Here is a 20,457-nt window from a genome sequence, read left to right on the forward strand (position 1 = left end):
AATTTCAAGCAAGACAGTTTTACTTACTCTGCTGGTCTGAATGTTTCCTCTTACAACTTTTATTTCCTCTTATTTTCTCCTCAGGTTCCTGCCAATGAAAAGCTTTTACAACCTTCTGTAATCCTTCTGAGGATTGGCGTTACACTGACTGCGTAAGAAATGCATTTCTAAAGCTGACCTATAACTGTTGCTCTGCAGGCAGACTACAAGGCATAGGTCTTGGGCTTTTTTACTCTAAACCAGGGTGTTTTTAGTGTGGAATAGCGTCAGTTTTATGTGACACTGCATGCTGTCTGACAGGTGGATAAAATAAACAACTGATGTATATTCCAAAAGAAGAGAATTTCCTGAGTAGGTCACAGAAGTGAAAGAGACAGCAGAGGAAACCAACCTGGCAAAAATGATAGTCTACAAAAGCACGTCAAAACATCCCATTTCTGAAATCTGTTCTCCCAAATCCAAATCCTGTTTTGCAATAAAGCTGACAAAGCTGAGGCATAGTTTAAAAAGCTGAATGGCTTGGAAACAAACAAGCAAAAATCCCTCCCTGTAACTCAACAGATTATTTGCAGTCACTAACCTGCACAAGAGAAATTCCTACAATGTTTATTAATACGGCTGTAAATCCAGAATAATTTCTGTCTGCACTATAATGGTACTATCCCTGTTTGATACAATAAACAGAATCCTCAATAAACAATTGCAATAAACAGTAAACTGTAAACAGATTGCTTGTCTGATAGAATATAGGAGAGACAATGAGCCTATGTTTTGAAGGACTGTTAATAATCAGTACAATAAATAACAAAAATATAGCAAATAATCCAAATTTAATCACTCTGTGTAACTTCGCTTTTAGGAAAAAAATCCATCCTCTTGCCAACAGAAGTTTACACATTTTGCTAAGCAGATATATTTCTCACATGAAATAGATCTCATGGGGTCAAGATCTCCTACAGTCTGAGAGGTGCAGTACATCAACTTCAAGACTGCAGATTACACTTATCATGAGTTTATTTCTAGAAAATTATTTTGCAAGAAGGACAAAAGCTGAGTTTTCAACAGAGAATCAAATTTGCTGTGTCATATTGAAGCAAATACGAAAATACTGTCTTATGATTTTAATTACATTGCTGAGTCATTTTGAGAGACAAAAATGCACATCTGCAAAGTTAACTGAACACAAAGAAAAACTTTGGTAGGATTGAAATAGACAATAGCCAAGGGAACCTTCAGTGTTCATATCGTAAACATTGCTGGGAAATACTTATTATTTTGATATACTGAAGTTTGGAGATTCTTTCTCATGCTATATAGATCCTATATACACAGATCTGGAATGAAAACTATGTGGAATAGCTGCTAAGTAACAACAGAAATCTGCACTGGACCACAAGCCTGTCATAAACATTGCACTCCTAGGTCTTCTGCCTTCACATTTTCCTTACAGTCTTTGCCTTGTGTTTAATCTGAAAGAGAACACTTTGCCTAATAGGTGCAATGATGTTTAGAAACAGAAGCCTCCTTATTTATATAAATTCTTGACTTAATCTATTTTAATTTACACAACAACATGACAACAATGCTCCAATAGTTGGCATATTTCTGTTTTGGTTTGCATTTCTGAAATAGAAGCATATTAGCATGCAGTGCCAGGAAGCATTCCAGCTCAACTCAGCTTCAGCTTTGTTCTTGAACTTGGAAAGATGTGCGCAATTGTAGATAAGCACAGGGCAAGAAGAGAAATGAGGGGAATATGAAGTCAATGCATTGTTACATTTACAAGAAAACACACACCTTTTCTAACGACCACTGTATTTTGAAAAAACTAATGCCAGGCTTCCTGATCCGCAGCCGACCAACCGAGGGTACATTTGAGCTGTCCAGGTGAAAACATAACCTACAGTTGTGAAAGCTGAGGAAGGATAAACTTTCCTAACAGTTTATCTATGTCCAGTTCCAACCTGGTCTCCAAACAGCGTAACACACCTCTTCCTTCCACTTACCTTGCAGAGGACAATGGACTGAAAAAGAACATGGTGTTTTGAAGACTCTAATCAAGCATAGAGGTCTGTACAACCAACATACATACTGGAGAGTCACATTTTGCTCACAGTATGAAAATCGATATAAAATTCATTTTGAAGGCTGTCTAATCCTACCGTGCAGGACAACAAAACACACCAAAACTCATTTCCTCTATGTTGAAAGCAGTCTGAGAACTTGGGTTAGATAATATGTAACCTATAATACTATCAGCAATATTAATATTTTAACATAACATCCTCCCTTTTGGTTTTTTTGCTTTTCATTTGTGCTAAACATTTATCTGTTTGTTTGAATGCCATACCCCTATAAAATCAGTCACTTTGAAGCTCTGTGTTAATCCACTTACAGGACAAAACTTTCCACTACAAAATGCTTGTCATGTAAGGATATAACCTGAGAAAATCTAATTCTATCTTTCTGCCATTTTCAGTTTGTCCATTTTTATTTGTAACTACCTCTGATGTTTTGATGTCCTCATAAGAAAACTGCGTGGCAGGTACTCCGAGGTGGTTGATGAAATAATCTGAATCTCCCTGTATCTGCACAGAACTGACGTTAGATCCTGGACATCTAGTCTTTTCCACACAGTTGAAGCTCTGGCTCTGAAAAACAAACACAAATCAAAATTCTACTTACTTATTTGCAACCAGACTCTTGACAACTTGTATCGATATCTCATTTACACAGCATTCTTTGGGTTGAAGCGTTTTAAGAACAGGCTGGAACTTACACTGGTGCAAACAGATATTAGCTGATTCATACTTAGTAGTGAGTGAGTCTACAAACCTTTCACCCCCTATTGATACAACCTGCATGCACTCTTTGGGACGGGCCATAGCAGAGAATGAAGAGTGTGCTGCAACATGGCTCAGTCTTTCAAAGGACAATGAAAGCAATATCTAATTGAAATGGTAGGAGGGGCAAGAGAAGAAGCCTTTGGTAGGCACGTAAAATGTCGCATACTGGGCAGGAGATTAGAGGTCATCATGGTGCCTTTTGGAAGCATGTTCTGAGATCTTTCATGGCTACTAAGGAATCAATTCTTTATTCAGTTAATAGCAAGCTCTCTAACAGCAAAAAGCTGAATCAGATAATCATATTCAAGATATCTATGGTCTATGAAATCCTGGCAATGTAAAGAATTTGCTGCAATTACAGAGTAAGGGTTAAGAGAAAAACAGAATTAAAAGGCTAAAGACACATAAATACACATTTTCTGGGTGAATTACTTAAAACTATTCTAGTCAGTGACATGTTTGTATTTCTTTCACATAAGTATTTAATGGTGAAATCTTAGCAACACAACTGTAATAAATGTAAAATGAAAACTGGAAAACAAACCCAAGACTGAGTGCTACATACTAGTGTAGCTTTCAAATACATCAGGTAATTAAACACTTAATAAACAGTATACAAAAAGGCTTTCAACATCTACTATAGCAAATAAGATACTTAGGTTTCTTTTTAAAAATGTTAGGAAGTTGAAGTACTAGAGATTATTTACACGTAGCTAACAGTTTATAGAGTATAACATAACTTCCTCAGACCTACCTACTAAATTACTGGCTTGCTACAAGAACAGTGTAAGATTAGTTCTCCTTTAATACTAAAATACACCAGATTCTGTATATTAAAGTTCCTGATGTTAGCCAGAAAATGTTTTAAGACTTAGAAAGAGACAAATCCTGGTATTTTTCCATTTTAAAATTAGCATAATTATTGCTTCACAGTTTCACTTCAGTGCTATGAAGAACGCAATTGCATATTACCCAGTGTAAATAAGGGCTGCAGATTCTCACAGAAAACTATTGTAAAATACCTTCAAGAAATAGCTTCCATTTCATACGTATTTTTGAAAGGTGCCTATATCACTCTCTCTTTTTGTTAAACATTTCTTCACAGTTGTGCAAGGTCCTTCCCAAAAGACTGAGAGTTACAGTCAAAATAGAAACAAAAGATCACTTCTGTATGTGCAGTCCACCTCTAGAAAATACTATCCCCTTTAAAGATATCCATGGAGCAACATGATTCACAGCAGCCAAAATTCTGGCTCTCCATGGCATAGTAAGAAAAAAGAATAATAAAAGAAGAATAATAAAAATCAAGCATTAGTGTAGTATTAACCTTAGGCGCCATTTGTAAGTCATAGTTGTTATTGCAGACAAAGGTTTAAACCAGGGCTTTTGGGGGATTTTTTAGATTTAGATTAAGAGGTTTTTTTAAGTTTTTAAACCTGAAGATATCTCTTTAATTGCAGCTTTTGTTCCTGTGTTTCACTCCCCCTTTACACCATTCTTGAGATGGTTTCAATCACATTGAGAAGACATTTAACAACATCACAGTGCGGCTGTTCAAAGACATACAAATCCACCTGCTGTCTAAAGAGTCTCAATAAAGTCAGTAACCTTGTTTTTCAAAACCCGAAGCTACAACAGAAACAGCAGAAGCCCAAACTATATACTCATTTCAAAAGGTGTTTTTAAATAACCACACTTTATCTTCTACAATCTTTCCCAGTCACAAACACTTATAGTGCACATCCACACATAAAGGCATGTTTATAATTTTATGCACATAAATGCACAGAAGATCCATTCTTAAGTGATTGATCCTTTCAGGAATTATAAGATGTTTAAGTATCACACACTGTACTATACTACAGTGTAGATTAGACTATCTCCTAACTTCCTCATACTGCCCAACATATCTGGTCAAGTTTATAAATGAGTAGTCTGTTCTTCCTTTAATGTTTAAAAGTTTACTGAATGATGTGAAATACAGCATTTGGTTCAATAGGAAAATCTCTGAAATGAGCAAAAACCCCAGAGTTACCTACCAAAGGAAATCACAAAGTTAAACGACCAAATTAATCCCAATAAAACTGTTGGGGAGAACCATTCAATACCAGAAAAGACAAACAGCGCTGAAGAGTCAATGATCCATAAGGAAGCCACATACTATGCGGAAGGATCTTGCCTTTCTAAAAAGACCTGACCCTAGCTCGGTAAACACAATGGCATCAAAGCTCTTCAAGGTTAATGCTACTTGCACCTACTCAGGTTAAGAATTTATGTAACTATCGTGACTATCCAGAACTAATTTTCAAGAAGTAATCAATAGAAGGGCTATCTTGAAACATGGTAAGGACCATCAAAATCTTAATATATACCTCACAGAAGTAAGGAAATTGAGCAGGGAAATAAATGCACCTCTTTTTCCTTGTCAATCTGTATCTTTATACCTTTCACTCTACTAAGCAAACATTAATCTTTCATCATCTCCTGTGTATTCATATCTAGAATTTGTTACGGGATTTTCACAAAAGGACTACTGCAAGCTGCTGACTGGAGGTACAAATGTGGACTTGGAATTTATACCTGGAATTCCCAATTGGAGAGGAGGTAACAGAGGGTAATAGAAGTCGAAAACAAGGTTTCACGCAGTGAATAACATTTCTCACAGCAAAAAATGCCAGAAATTTTTAATCTAATATGTGAGAGGTCAACTGGTGTAACTGTAGAAATGAAGTTCTAAGGCATTCTCCATTAGTGTCATCTCACTATACCCCAAAATTGTTGGCTAACTATCAAGAACATTAGAAAGCTGGATCATTATCGTCATCTACTAAGCAGATTCGGTTTCACAAAAAAAAGCAATCAAGGTTATAGATACTGCAGGGACACGGCTAATTAACAGAGTATTTTGATATTGTTCCCCTTTCTGCATTTTTTTAAGAGGTGAAGATGATGGTAGAGTCAGTTAATTCTGAATATGCACCAACTCCCATTTCTGCTAGCATACCAGGAACCGAAAAACCAGACACCTTTCTTTTTCAGAAAGCCAAACCTGACTTTTAGCCAGCATCCTGCCCCTTCTGAAAACACTTTACTACGTTCAATTTTAACTATTCAAAAACAATCTGTTACTTTTTTGCTCACTATAGCAATGATGAGATATTTTTTATGTATGGAACTTTCCATATGAAATGTTTAGAGAGTTGGTTAAGAGTACAATGAGATACAGTACTTTTTGGTTTTTTACATCACCACCATTCATGGTAAAGCATTTATATTTTTACAACAGCACTGTTCAATTCAATAGTGCTAGCATCTTAAGAGTTTAACTGCTTTGTTCAACTTTCACTGTTCTGACACACAAGCCCCTGATAATGACTAGTTCAAGAACAAAAATTTAACACTGCACTAATATGGGAGAATGCTTTCTGTGCAAGATACTGTTCTCTTCCAATTTATTTTTGTTGTTACTCAGACTCTACAACACCAGCATTCTTCTTTCGCAATGACTGCAAAGTTCATGTAGTGTGTTTTGTATTCATTAAAAAAAATGAAATGTTTCCCAAAATTAATGAATCTTAAGATCAAGAATAATAATGTCCTACAGTTAGTAAAAATTTCCCATCAATGAAGTGTTGTTAAACTAAGAGGCAAGCTTTTAACTTAGTCAATGCAAGAACAACAGCTCACCATACAGCATGCCACATATTTCACATACAATAACAAACCAAAGCAAGTAAGTTGAAGGAATCAGCAAAGCAAGCCTCTTCCTCCACCCATCTTACAGTTATAAGAAAAGAAATTGAGGAACAATTACCTGGAGTAAGATGCAAAAATGAGATAGTCTTAGCATGCAGAAGAGTGACGGCAGGCATGGGAACAATGGGAGATGGGAGTAGGACATTTTAGGCTCTCTGCTTGCTTAAATACAGGTGTCTAATGCCATTTGAGATGTCGCGAGGTATTCACAGAGACTTAAAGCAAGACACAGGGGAAAGCTGTATCTTGCTGGATCAGCATCTCTGGGAACGAAGTGTATCAGACCTCAAATGGGATTAAATTTTTTTTTGTTTATAAGACTGAATGGAGTTCCTTTATTTATACAGATTTGCTTGTCAATATCCAGGTAGCTCAGTCTTGTATTTATTATTATTGTTTTGCAGGTAAAAGTAACATCAATTAAGTCTAATATCAACTGCATTTATAACATTAAACCCAGCAGCTAGACACATAACTGAAGCCATACCTACAAATACCTGTTTATAGGACTATTATCCACAAATACTGGCTGTGTCAGTAGTTGCTGCTTTCATTTCCTTCCCTCCTCATCCTTACCTAGAAGAACCATCCTAAATCTTTGTTTGATCTTTTTGCACTGAAGCCACTACTGTTTCTGACAAAGAAATTAACTTCAAAGTCCACTTAGTTAACCAGTTGGAAATATTGTTCTTGTATCACGTGAAACACTCTCCTACCGAAATGTACAAGCACTGTCTCAACTTTCTTTCAATATGCAGCAGTCAGGAAACCAGGAAAACATCATTTCCCAAAATTGTAACTGCAATTTATGACAAGCAGGACAGCTTCCATGCTTGGCGGCAGAATGCTTGATCCTTATTGCAAGCCAAGTAGGCATCTATGCAGAACAGAGGTGAAAAACTGACTGTGAAAAAAATTACTGCTGCTAGGAAATGAAGGTCACTCCTAAGCAAAAGACTAGCAGGGGATGCAGGCCATGGAATTGACAGGGGTGGGGGAGAAGATTACACCAATGCCAGTGTCCAGAAACACAGCATTTAAAAGCATTTTAAAGTTCTTCAATGCCAAATAATTCGTTAATCATCATATAATAGCAACTGTGTATCACTTTGGCATTCTGCTTTCCCTCCCCCACCCCCATCTGCTATTTTTGCATATTTAAATCTAAAATGGTGTCATTTACAAAAAAACCCCTCTTTATAACTTAACAATTTGATTAATTTTAATTCTGATAGTCCACACACTCCTTCCTTTCATATATGCAAAAAACAATTCGTGAGTTGCCAGTTGGGGAAAAAAGTTTAATTGCTATGCATTACTTCACCAGTTGCAGTCAGGTCCTACTTAATGATCCTTTAAATGTTAGCAAAAAAACCCCCCAAGCCCAAAACAAAACCAACTTTAAAAATGCATCTAGAATAAATTATCAGCAACACTCTCTGTAAAAACTAACTCCCTGTTGTAGAGTAGGCAAACTACATTTCTTGTGCCGGCTAGTCTTACAGTGAAGCACACCTAATAGCACTATTTAGATCACTCAGTTGCTCAGGCTGGTCTCCACTGTGTCAATCAAGCCCTCCCTTTAGACTGGAAGGAAATCAAGCCATGTGGTTAGGCAGTAATCAAGGAGTGGTTCATGTCAGTGGAAGGATGCACATGCTATTCGTAATTGAATAATTTTATTTCTCTGGAGTTCATTTTGGTTTTCAGCATCATGTTACAGGTTTATATTACAAATTTGAAAAAATGAAGAGTACCATATGGCCCATTAAATACATTTAATTCGGGTTAATGTTATAAAGTAGACCTGACACATCTAAAGTATAATCAAGTGGTACTTCACTGCAGACCTTATTCTACCACTAATTAGAGCTAAGCATTCATAGGTGCCTTTTGCTGCTATGTTAAGATCCTAGTATAAATAAAAGCCTATATTAAAAAAAAAAAAAAAAGTTATTGGCCATTTCTACAGTTCACCTTCCACCTAGAGACATGTACCTGTCAGTTCTGGTTACCCTCCTTCCTTTATGTGAATCCAGCTGAAGTTAAACCCTTAGCAGCTTTTGAAAATGGATTAAAATGTCTAAGTAGTTTTCAACAGGACAAATAAAGAACGACCAATTATTCTTACAATGTGTCAGTGATCCCAGCTTCAGAACTACAGCAAGGAAGCTTATTCTTCATGAATAATCAATCTCTATTTCTTGAGCTGAATCGCCACCTGTGTTAGTAACTGGAACAAGGCAAATGCATTTAAGAAGCTGAAGCATGATAAGACCATCTTGATGAAGTAAAATCATCTAAACAAAGAGCTACAGAATTTATTAAATTAATCACAGACCATGTAAAAATGCAATAGACAACAGATTAGCATCTTTATTACTGCAAATGTGTTACGCTAAATCATCATCAACAGGTAGGAAAGGCCAGAGAAGCTGCATAGCAAAGGATTCACAAGTATATGTCTCTCGTCCATAAAAACCTGCTACACTCTGACAAACAAATCATTAGAGTAAGAAGGTTTGACAGCTCTTAAAAAAATATTATTAGCTGTTTGCTTGCCCTGACTACCAGAATCGAGTGGAAAAAATCATGGAGTTTTTAGGAACTGTATTAATTCAATAGCAAACATACTCCTCTGTTTTCTCCCATCTGATTATCTGGTTTGGCTATAAACATCCTGCTTTGCTCTCTGCCTTTGCTGATTGATCATATATATTGCTATTAATGCAAATCAGCTGTTTATAAAATTATTAGGAAGATTTAATACAGCACTTTCCCCTATAGACCTCAAAGTACTTTTCAAATCAACTGAAGGCAAGCAAGGTACCTAATATTTCAGTCTTGCTCAACATCACAGAGCAAAACAACTACATAGAAATTAAATGCATGACATTTCCCAAATTCTGAGCCTTATCAAACTGTCATGATTCAAGTACGTACATAAAAATAATTCTAAATTATATCCACTCATTCTTTCTCTGCATGGGGAAAAAGAAAAGAAAATCTGAGAGCGCTGATGGTAATTCATATGCTATATACAGAGAATCATTGTGGTTTAAATAGCCTAAATGTTACACACCACTAATGTGATGTATTTGCCTATTTATACAATGCAATCATCTGATTGCCTCCAGTATTTTTAGGGACATAATAAAAATATTAAAAAAGGGATGGACAAACTATAATGTTCTACCACAGACAGTGATATTGTAAAAAGCTGTCATTTCAGTGCTTGTGCACGTCTTTTCCATCCATTTTGGCCATGACAGCAAAGTCCAAAAAGCACGTACAACCCTGTTTCACAATGATCTTTGACTTCTTGATTCTGTATAAGACATTGAAACACAACTGAAGAACTGATGATACTTATTTTACTTGTTAGCACATCTTAGTCAACATTTGTAACAAAGTACAAACATTGAAAAAAAAATGATCACTCTGTAGACCAAGCCTGTAAGTGTTCAGAGTAAGATAAATATGATTAAAACTACACAAAGAAATCTTCTGAGGTGGAGTGACTAAAACCTGCTGCTTTTAATTAATTTTATACTTAGAATAAAATAATTAATTAAAAAGGAGTAAAATGTTGGATCCATAGTTTCTCAGCAATTATTTCCTTCCACCTCATCCATATTTTCATTTAAACATGTATGAAGCTTTACTGACAATATCTAAAATCTGAACATTATTAATTGACCTTTAAGGGCAACATGAAGACTCCTAGTGAAATTGTTCTGTAGCGCTGCAAAATCAGTCACAGAAAAGATGCATTTAACTCTCAGAAATTTCCCTAGTTTTGGTTCTTCAGTATTATCACAGTAAAACGAGAGATGTTCCTCGTACACACACAATTCCATTGAGGACTATCTTGTCACTAGGGAAAAACAACTCCCACAAGAACTAGTGTTTATTTAAAGACATCAGGGACAAAGAATTTAGCATCATCTTAAATTCTTCTGATATCCATCACAGCGCAGGTGATTCTCAAGCAGATCACTGCAGCTGCCAGGGATCACCATTAGCCCCTTAGAAATTCCCCCACAATGTACTTTGTGTTTTCTTACACAAAAGCACTGCATCTGAAAATTCCAAGAGTAAACCGTTAGCCTGTGCGGGAAGAGAACATTGTATTTTCACAAGCAAAAACTGCCTCTCAGATAAACCACATGGCTTTCAAAGAATTGTTCTTTGAAAATGCATGCAGGTATCCTGCATGACAGAGAAGACCCTTTGCACCCAGGGGGGCAAAGGAAACTGAAAACTGTGACAACTACAGTGCTTACAAAAGGTCAGATCAAACTGAGATTACCCGAGACCTGGTTCTGATACTGTATTCAGATTTCTACTGAACCAAGAAAAATTCAGTTTAACTATGCAACACAAGGTGCCATACTTAAAACTCCAGTTTTACCTTTCAATAAAGTATAAAATAATTTTGGCCTTTTAACGGTGACGTCCTAACAAAATTGTGAAACTATAATACCAGCGGTTATAAAACAAAGCATGAAGAAATATGTATGCTTAGTGTGAAATATTTAAGTATACTGCTATATGTTGTACTACTTTACAAATGTAAATTATCTTTTATTTAGTTCACAGCTACAAAACATGGGACAAGCATAAACCTGTATTGCTTGTTCAGGGCTTTGTTTTCTGTTAAGCAGCACTTGTGTGTTTTGAAATCATTGTCTTATTTTTTAAAATATATGACCATCAGTGTAAGGTTTTTATAATAAATGGGACCTCACAGGACTGAACCACATTTTAGATGCAAAGTTTACATCAAACTGGTAATAAATACAAAAGCAAGGTAGTAAAAAATTATATAGTGTAAATTTAATTTCCTTTACTGGACTTTTTCTTCATTTAACTTTATCTACTGACAGTCTCTCTCTGATTCCTGATGCTTTTTATATGTTACTGAATTACATTTATCCTTCCTATACCTAAATTGAAGTCATATGCCTCATTAACTCAGATATACTTGTTGCCAACACCCAGTACAAGCTGCTAGGAATTTTAATGGCTTTTTTAAGGGAGGTAAAAATCAAGCAGGTATGCTCCCATTTGATAAGAGAATTTCACAGCAATCAAATATTTAGGCCTAAAATTACATAGCAGAAATTATGTAAGTGGCAAGAGTGCAATTGGAATGCCATCAGCAGTTCCAAACATCTCAGTACGTTAAAAATATAGAGAGTTACAAGCTTTAAGAAAAGTAATTAAAAAATTACAGAACATAGCTATGGTAGCTGTGTTTCTCGAAAGTATCCACTTACCCCAGACTCATCAACCAGAAAACTACTGCATTAAAACCTTTCCCATATTTTTTCATCAGCACAGATAAAAGCAAGCTCTCCAGAACCTCAGGTAAAGTAACATTTTCCATAACCACAGGCTCAGTCTCAATATTCAATATACTACTTTTATTTACAGTAAAATTCAGAAAACAGCTTAAGATTGTATTACATCATGACGAACACCCAGCAAAGAAGGTATTACATTAACAGACGGAACCTGTCTCCACACCCAGCTCTGAATACACTGGAAATATTGGGTGCTTTTTCCTTTAGAGCTTGTATTTTTAAGTCTAGTTTTTGATCTAAACTATTTTTGAGCATGGAATGGTTACATTTCATAGAATCATAGACTGGTCTGGGTTGGAGGGGACCTTAAAGATCATCTAGTTCCAAGCCCCCTGCCATGGGCAGGGACACCTTCCACCAGACCAGGTGGCTCAAAGCCCCATCTGAACTGGCCTTGAACACTGCCAGGGATGGATGGGGCATCCACAACCTCTCTGGGCAACCTGTTCCACTGCCTCACCACCCTCATTGTGAAGAACTTCTTCCTTACCTCTAATCTAAATCTACCCCCTTTCAGTTTAAAGTCATTACCCTTTGTCCTATCACTACCTGCCCTTGTAAAAAGTCCCTCTCCAGCTTTCTTGTAAGCCCCCTTTAGGCACTGGAAGGCTGCTGTAAGGTCTCCCCGGAGCCTTCTCTTCTCCAGGCTGAACAACCCCAAATCTCTCAGCCTGTCTTCACAGGAGAGGTGTTCTGGCCCTCTGATCATCTGCCTGGCCCTGCTCTGGACTTGCTCCAACAGGTCCATGTCCCGTTGAACCTCATGAGGTTCACACGGGCCCACCTCTCAAGCCTGTCAAGGTCCTTCTGGATGGCATCCCTTCCCTCCAGCATGTTGACCGCACCACACAGCTTGGTGTCATTGGCAAGCTTGCTGAGGGTGCACTCAATGCCACTGTCCATGTCGTCAACAAAAATTTTAAACATCACCAGTCCCAATACTGACCCCTGAGGAACACCACTCATCGCTATTCTCCACTTGGACATCGAGCCGTTGACCGTAACTCTTGAGTGTGACCATCCAGCCAATTCCTTATCCACCAAGTGGTCCATCTGTCAAATCCACGTCTCTCCAATTTAGACACAAGGATGCCGTGCAGGATTGTGTCAAATGCTTTGCACAAGTCCACGTAGATGATGTCAGTTGCTCTTCCCTCACCCACCAATGCTATAACCCCATTGTAAAAGGCCACCAAATTTGTCAGGCATGATTTGCCCTTAGTGAAGCCATTTTGGCTGTCACTCATCACCTCTTTATTTTCCACATGCCTTAGCATAGTTTCCAGGAGGATCCACTCCATGATCTTGCCCTCACAGGGGTGAGACTGACTGGCCTGTAGTTCCCCAGGTCTTCCAGTCAGTGGGAACTTCCCCGGACTGCCACGACTTCTCAAATATGATGGATAATGGCTTAGCCACTTCATCCACCAGTTCCTTGAGGACCTGCAGATGCATCTCATCAGGTCCCATGGACTTGCGCACTTTCAGGTTCCTTAGACGGTCTCGAACTTGATCTTCTCCTACGGTGGGTGGTTCTTCATTCTCCCAGTCCCTGCCTTTGCCTTCTGTGTCTTGGGCGGTGTGGCTGGACCGCTTGCTGGTGAAGACTGAGGCAAAAAAGTCATTGAGTACCTCAGCCTTCTCCATGTCCCACGTAACCAGGTCTCCCGTTTCCTTCCAGAGAGGGCCCACATTTTCCCTAGTCTTCCTTTTGTCACCGACGTACCTATAGAAGCTTTTCTTGTTGCCCTTGTCTTGTAATTAAAGGATGCAGTCAAACCATTTTTTGATTATGTAAAAAGTAGTGCTTTCCTGGACTTAATGGTATCCAAGCCTTTCTTTCTAGGTATTCAGCAGCAGGAACACTGGTCAGTGTTAGCTGTCACATACATACTGAGATACTGTGAAACCTAGGTTTAACAAAATGCAAATTAATAAGTTTTAGTATAAACCACTGATAAACTGGGACTTGATAAGAACTGCATGACTTCCTTAATGTTTTGTGCTGTAGTAACATTTGTTGCTAATATAAATACACTGCTTAAGTAGGTAAGAGGATTAGGATTTGACAACAAGACCTCATTTTCAAATGGTTGATATTTTACACTCCATGGAAATAGCTGTGGCTTGTAAATCATTTTAAATACCTAAAGGCATTCTCATTCTATAATATGTAGAGACAGAAAGACTGTGAACCCATTTCAGTGTAGTCTAACTCTGTGATGATCAGGTTCTGCCATGCTACTCATTTTGGGATGCATCATTCAAATGCTCCAAATGGATATTAAATAATTCATGCCAGTGAGATTACAGTCTTGCTTCTCCATACCCCACAGGAACAGAAAGAGAAGTTACTTGTCCCTCTAAAGGGGATGGATATGTACACTCACTCTGTTATTTGAAGAGTTATATCATATTTCAAGATCTCCTAAGTGTCCCAAACAGGACAGTCATTGTCAGGTGGGATGTCAAATGAATATGCTGTAAGGTATTGTTTGCTGTTCTTCAATATAGTTGCACAAAAAGAAAAAATCAGGAGAGAAAGCTTCCGCTACATACTTTCCACTAAAAGTGAATTAAGGCTCACCTAGAACAGTAAATATGAAAGTAAATTTACGGATTTTTTTAATGATCAACACTAGCCCTATTAGTATGCACAGTACACACCTGCAGAAGCTGTGTTTCTCAGTTAGCTAACCAGATGGCTCAAACTACCCCATCACTCTATCCAACTTTAAAAAAACCCAAACAAACAAAACCAAAACCACACACACAGCAAAATTTGTATTTGTATTGCAGCACCTAATGTTAGAAGTTAGGCCCACAGTTAGTTGTTACATGGATACTACAGTTTGTAACTAACACATATTTCCCCAAACTATCAGCATTCACGTCACACTTCCTCTTTCTGAACTACACAATACTCATGATATGTAGTATTTCTACCAGAAATGTTTGCTAGCACTACTCTCCCAAAAAACCACTTGTCAAAACACAAATCAGCTCACCAAAGACATCCTTCTGAGCCTTATCATAAAGCTGACCCAGAAAGACAGATGTATCAGATCTTACATGAAACTCAACCTGCTACCCTTTCCCCATGCAGTGGACTATTTCACTGTGCTGAGATCTAGAATCTGCTACTATGAACACAACATAGTCTAAAGTGTATCGCTAGGGAAAAAAAAAAAAAAAAAAAGTCATTTATCCCTGTCACACATTTGAACATATTACACGCCACATATTCCCTACCCCTCCCCACACACTCCCATTATTCAATATCATATCAACTCTTTTCTGGAACCTAAGAATCCTACTGAATCATATTGCACATCTCTAACAATACACACAGAGGCAGGACAGACCCATAACAACACATTATCTGAATAAGAGGGGACAGATATACAAATAAACATGATATAATAAGTGCAACAGTCAGGTTTTTTAAACTGGAGGAGAAATTTGTGGTCAAAATCTCTGTTTAGTTACTGTAATCGAAGACCAGAGTAAGTTCAATTATAACATACAGAAATGAATAAACTTTTTTTTTGGAACAGAACACAGAAAATCACATGTAATACTCTGGAGGAACTCTATTGCCACATTGGTACGTTATTGCAAATCTGCCCTCATGGCACAACCCTGGAATAAGGCCAAAGTAATTTACTGCTGGCAAAACTTTACCTTGCCCTGAAACCTCTGCTCTGACATTTAAACTTCTCGATAGCAACTATGCATGAACAAATCAGTCCCTTCCCAGTCACATGCACAAAATATTTTTCATTCTTTGAAATGGAAAGTCACTCCTATTAGTCCATACAAAGCATGAAGGTCAATAAGCTACCATCATATTTTTCATAAAAAAAACCCTCTCGTGGACTTCAGTGGGAATCGGGCAAATAGAAGAACAACAGTATTTGCACTTAAGGTACCAAGTATCTGTATCAATTGCATTTTTCAGAATGATCATCACGAAGCAGATTTATTAAAGTATATCAGACAGCACCACAAATACTGGTCTCCAGGCTCCACTGGGAGATAATGTAAATGGTCCAAAAGAAGTTAGACGACTTGATTTTCTACAGCAATGGTGCAAAAAAACTTTTGGACAAATGGACCACTGCAAACCCTCACTTAGACGGTGTAATGCTCTGATGCTTCCCCTGACTGGACTCTTCCAACTTTAATCTACTTACACCATAAGTAAGTATCATTGGTATTGTCTCTATACTGGACAGAAAAAAAATAACAATCAGGAAAGCAGAATAAAAAAAGCTAGAGCAGTGAAAGCAGTAGTGCCACTACAGTCAAATGACTTTTTTTTTCTGGTTTCCATAGAAGTTCACTTGACCTTGGTTTCAAGAGCTATGAAATATTAAGGCTTGGAAACACAGCTTCAACTAATTGGGTAAAATGTGATTTTAGCTAGACACATGAAACTGATCTAGTCCAAGTAACTTTGAAAAGAAGATTTTCATCAAAACATACAGGAGCCAATTATTACCCAAAACTCATCATACACCCAAATTACATGTCCCTTTGCGCTCTAAAAAATTAAGAGTATTCTCTGAGATATTTCCAAAACCTACGTATAGTATTGAACAGGGATATTGTCATTTTCATGTCATGTCAAGTACTGGAGGACTAAAAACAAATTTAAATTTTAAGAAAATGTGGGGTTTTATTGTTTACAAGGTTCCAGGGATATGTCAGTACTTTTTCATAACAAGCAAGCAAATCCTAGAAAGGCTGATAATGCATTTTATTTCAGAATTTATTAGTACAGATCCATAAGACTGAAAACTGATAGCTTCTAACTACTGCACAATATAATCTAAGAAAAATATTTATTACATTACATTTCAGGTTTTAATCCTCCAGATTCCGATCTTTGAAAGTTAATTTTGCTGCAATGTAACCAAACTTTCTGAAACAAAGCATTCACAGTATGTAAAAGAGAAATGTTTACACTGCACACATTGAAAAACAAATTGACAAATCCAGTAAAGAGCAATCTACGGCTATTTAGTCTTATCAGGTAAGGAAGACTAATGAAAGCTACATATACATATTTTTGAGAATACCAAATAATACGGTATCTACATGAACTTTCAAAGGTGCAGATTCTAGTCAGTAGTGTGGAAAAAATTTACTTCACAGCTCAATACTTATTAATGGACTAAAGCTATTGAATCACATAAACATGAGCTCATTTTTTCCCCAATATTAAATCTTTCTCTGTGCACTCCATCTTCCACAGTTTGCATCTCTGGCCTCACTGCTATAATTGTATATGCAAATAATTTTATGGATAGGAACAGTTTCCCTAAGCTCAGAAGCATTATTCAGAGATAGAAAATCAAGCATGCATACACATACACGTATTTTCAAAATATGAACAGACTGGAAGTTCCAGGACATGATTTTCATTGTACTGGTTGTTGGAATCGTTGGTACTTAACAGTAATCACATGTAAGATTGTAGCTGTATTTAATAATAACCTTTCTGTAACAACTGAGAGTTGTGGGTCTGAAGCCAAACACAACAATTATATTGTCTGCCATATCCTTTTCTTCCAAAAAAAGGAATATTCTTTTACTGAGTTCAGTTGCTTTCATGTGAGCAAAGAATACCATATACGAAAAAAGCCAATCTAAAGATACTAAGAGATGAAATAATCCATCTTTTCCAATGTAATTTGTTCTAACGTTTCATTGTTGTCACTCTTAAAATAGTGCTTTTTAGTTCACATGTGAATTTGTATGGGTTTATTTTCCAGTTTTTGATTCTTATGCTATCCTTTATGTTTTACCATTCACATACTTCAAGAGTAGCAATCTTTTATCCAATAAATAATGAAGGTGTTGACTAGTACTGAACCTAGTGCTGCTGCCTGAAAAATGTTGGTAGGAAAATCTCCATTCACTGATGATTCTCCATTGACAGATAATACCTTTGAAGATCTATCAGTAAGCTTGTGTAAATTTGAAATCCATGTGATTAACTACTATCCTAAAGCACTGTTTTTATTGTGAATTCCATAGAGTACCATATAAGATGTTCCATAAAAGTCTGTGCTGCTACCTTTATAAAATAAACATATCATTTCTTCAGAAGACTAAAAAAAAAAAGTTTCATGACAGAGAGATATGTTCTGTGAAAAAATTTTGACTGGCATTAATTACCCCCCTTCTTCTAAATCCTGTTTAAATCAATTATCACTTTATTTTATCTTGGGTTATTATCAAAATTAATCAATCTACAGTTACACAGGTCATTGCACTTCTCCTTGGTAATGCTGATTCAGCTTTAGCACTCTTATCTTCTGGAACACCCTTAGTCTCTGTATTTCAGTGCACATAGCTCATTTAGCCTACAGTTCAGTTTGGAACTCTGGGCTCTGTTGCCTTACGGGATCTAGAAACTCTACAGAACAATTCAGCTTTCCTCTTCTTCAGTTCCCTCATAGATGCCATAGCTCATTAATAACTGCCAATTACAGACTTAAAAACTTAATGTTTATGTAGCAAGACTGACAAAATTACCTAATTGTCTTCTCTACTTTTTATGATTTCCTATTAGTTAATCAGAAAAATGCTAGTCATGCAGCAAAAACTAATCAAAAATTCAGCTGCTTCCTTAGACTGAATTTTTTTTAGAATAATGTTAATCTGAGACTGTCATTTTAAAAGGCAAATCACTAAAGCACCAAATTCTTAACACAATTGACACTGAATAAGATCAAAAGTTTCTAGTGTCTCTTTCCTCCTGTATGCCTTTAGAAGAGCTACAATTAGGAAAAAAAAAACAAACTAGCTACTAATTTCTACTATTTCCCAGTTCTATGCAAGAAAAATCACCTTACTACCTGATTTCAACATGATATTTCAAAAGATGCATGAAGTACTAGCTCAGAACATAAGTGGATATCTACTACTTAAAAACACACATCGCATGAACAGCAACAGAATTAAGATGCATGCACATTGAAGCAAATCTTATGCACCTATCGTTCTGAGGACTACATAATGAATGAACAGCGTATATATAACTTCTCCACAATAAATGATCATTTCAATCAGTACTTGGATCAGACTGAATAGCCAACACATTTTATCATTTGCCCCAATTTCAAAATGTTTATGAAGAGAGTAAATGTATCTATTATTGAAAAGTATGTCCCAAAACAATTCTGTGGATATTCAAATTCTATATTCTGACTAAAGATACTAGATAATCAATCTGTCCTAACTGGCTATATAGGCCAAAATTGGCCAGACCGTAACATCCAGGATTTATCTAAAACCAGTCATGTTATCAAACACCTAATTTACAAGTGCAGTAGGTCTCCGAGTCTCCCCCCAACTATTGATGTGTCAGTATCGCTAAAAATCAGCCTGAAGAGAAGCAGAAGTTCAGAGCTTTTCCTAAGCCTAGAAGCCCAGTTTTCACAGTTGACATGGCTTCCTCAAATGCAGGGCTGCCGGTGCCATGCCATTTCTTAATTTCTTAGGCCATTTTCTTAATTTGCCGCAGGCTGAGGGACGAGACCCCTAGACCTCCTCCATCCTAAAGCCACAAACAACTCAGTGCCTAACAGCAGCTTTCTGAATCTAAGTATCTATTCAAGCCCTACTATCTTAACAGAAACAGAGAATGAAAGACATTACAACGATGTATTGAAGGAGGAGGCAAAAGATGCACGTGAGTCTGGTTTACACAGACTCATAACTAAAACCTCTTCCATTTTCTGGCTTACCATCTTGATCATATCTGGTGGGTGTCAGATTACAACTATGGCATAAATAGCCAAACAAATAAAATCATGGCTCCATGAAGAAATTAAACCCCATTTAGTAGTTCCTTGTAAAAATTGTCTACCAGGCAATGTTCGACCTAAGAAGGTAAAGAAACATACTAAGGGCCCTGTGCTTGCCTGTTACATTATGATGTACTTACACTATGATATATTTCACCCTGTATGAATTGAAATACAATGAAAAAAATTAAATATATATCTCCCTGCCTATTTTTATGCTGAGAAGGTCTGTTACCGGTATTTCTGACTATGGAATAATAACAATTGAAAAAAAATACTAGAATGGACTTAGGGCCATATCATTTCTTCTATAAATTAGCACAAGTAAATGTCCTTTACAGCTCCTGCAGTGAACTCACTCCCCATATAATAAAGACTCCATATTCACCTACTGTTGCTTTACTGAGTAAGAAAGCATTGGTAGAAAAATACAAAATTCTCCTATCTATGGCTATCCTCCTTCTTACCATTCAGTTCACATCTTTGATTTGGCCTTCTAAAATTAAAGTCTAAGATCTTCAGAAGTGCTGAGTGACCATCCGTTACACTGATGTTCTTGAGAAACAGCAGATTTTATTGTGAATAGTAGTTTGAAAAGCTATGAAAACAAAGCAAACTGAATAAAGCTGAGGGAGATATATTTTTCTTTGATGTTTATTAACAAAT

General features: G+C 36.7%; 1 protein-coding gene across 1 annotated transcript in view; it reads right to left on the bottom strand.

The window, feature by feature from the left end:
• Positions 1-20,457, bottom strand: part of NAALADL2 (N-acetylated alpha-linked acidic dipeptidase like 2) — a 507,372-nt gene that overhangs the window by 96,739 nt on the left and 390,176 nt on the right. Inside the window, exon 12 of the mRNA XM_052804208.1 lies at positions 2,505-2,651. Coding sequence (XP_052660168.1) covers positions 2,505-2,651 — 147 coding nt within the window. The remainder of the gene's footprint in view (positions 1-2,504; positions 2,652-20,457) is intronic.

The sequence above is a fragment of the Harpia harpyja genome, chromosome 12, assembly GCF_026419915.1.
Source record: "Harpia harpyja isolate bHarHar1 chromosome 12, bHarHar1 primary haplotype, whole genome shotgun sequence".
NCBI classification, from domain to species: Eukaryota; Metazoa; Chordata; class Aves; order Accipitriformes; family Accipitridae; genus Harpia; species Harpia harpyja.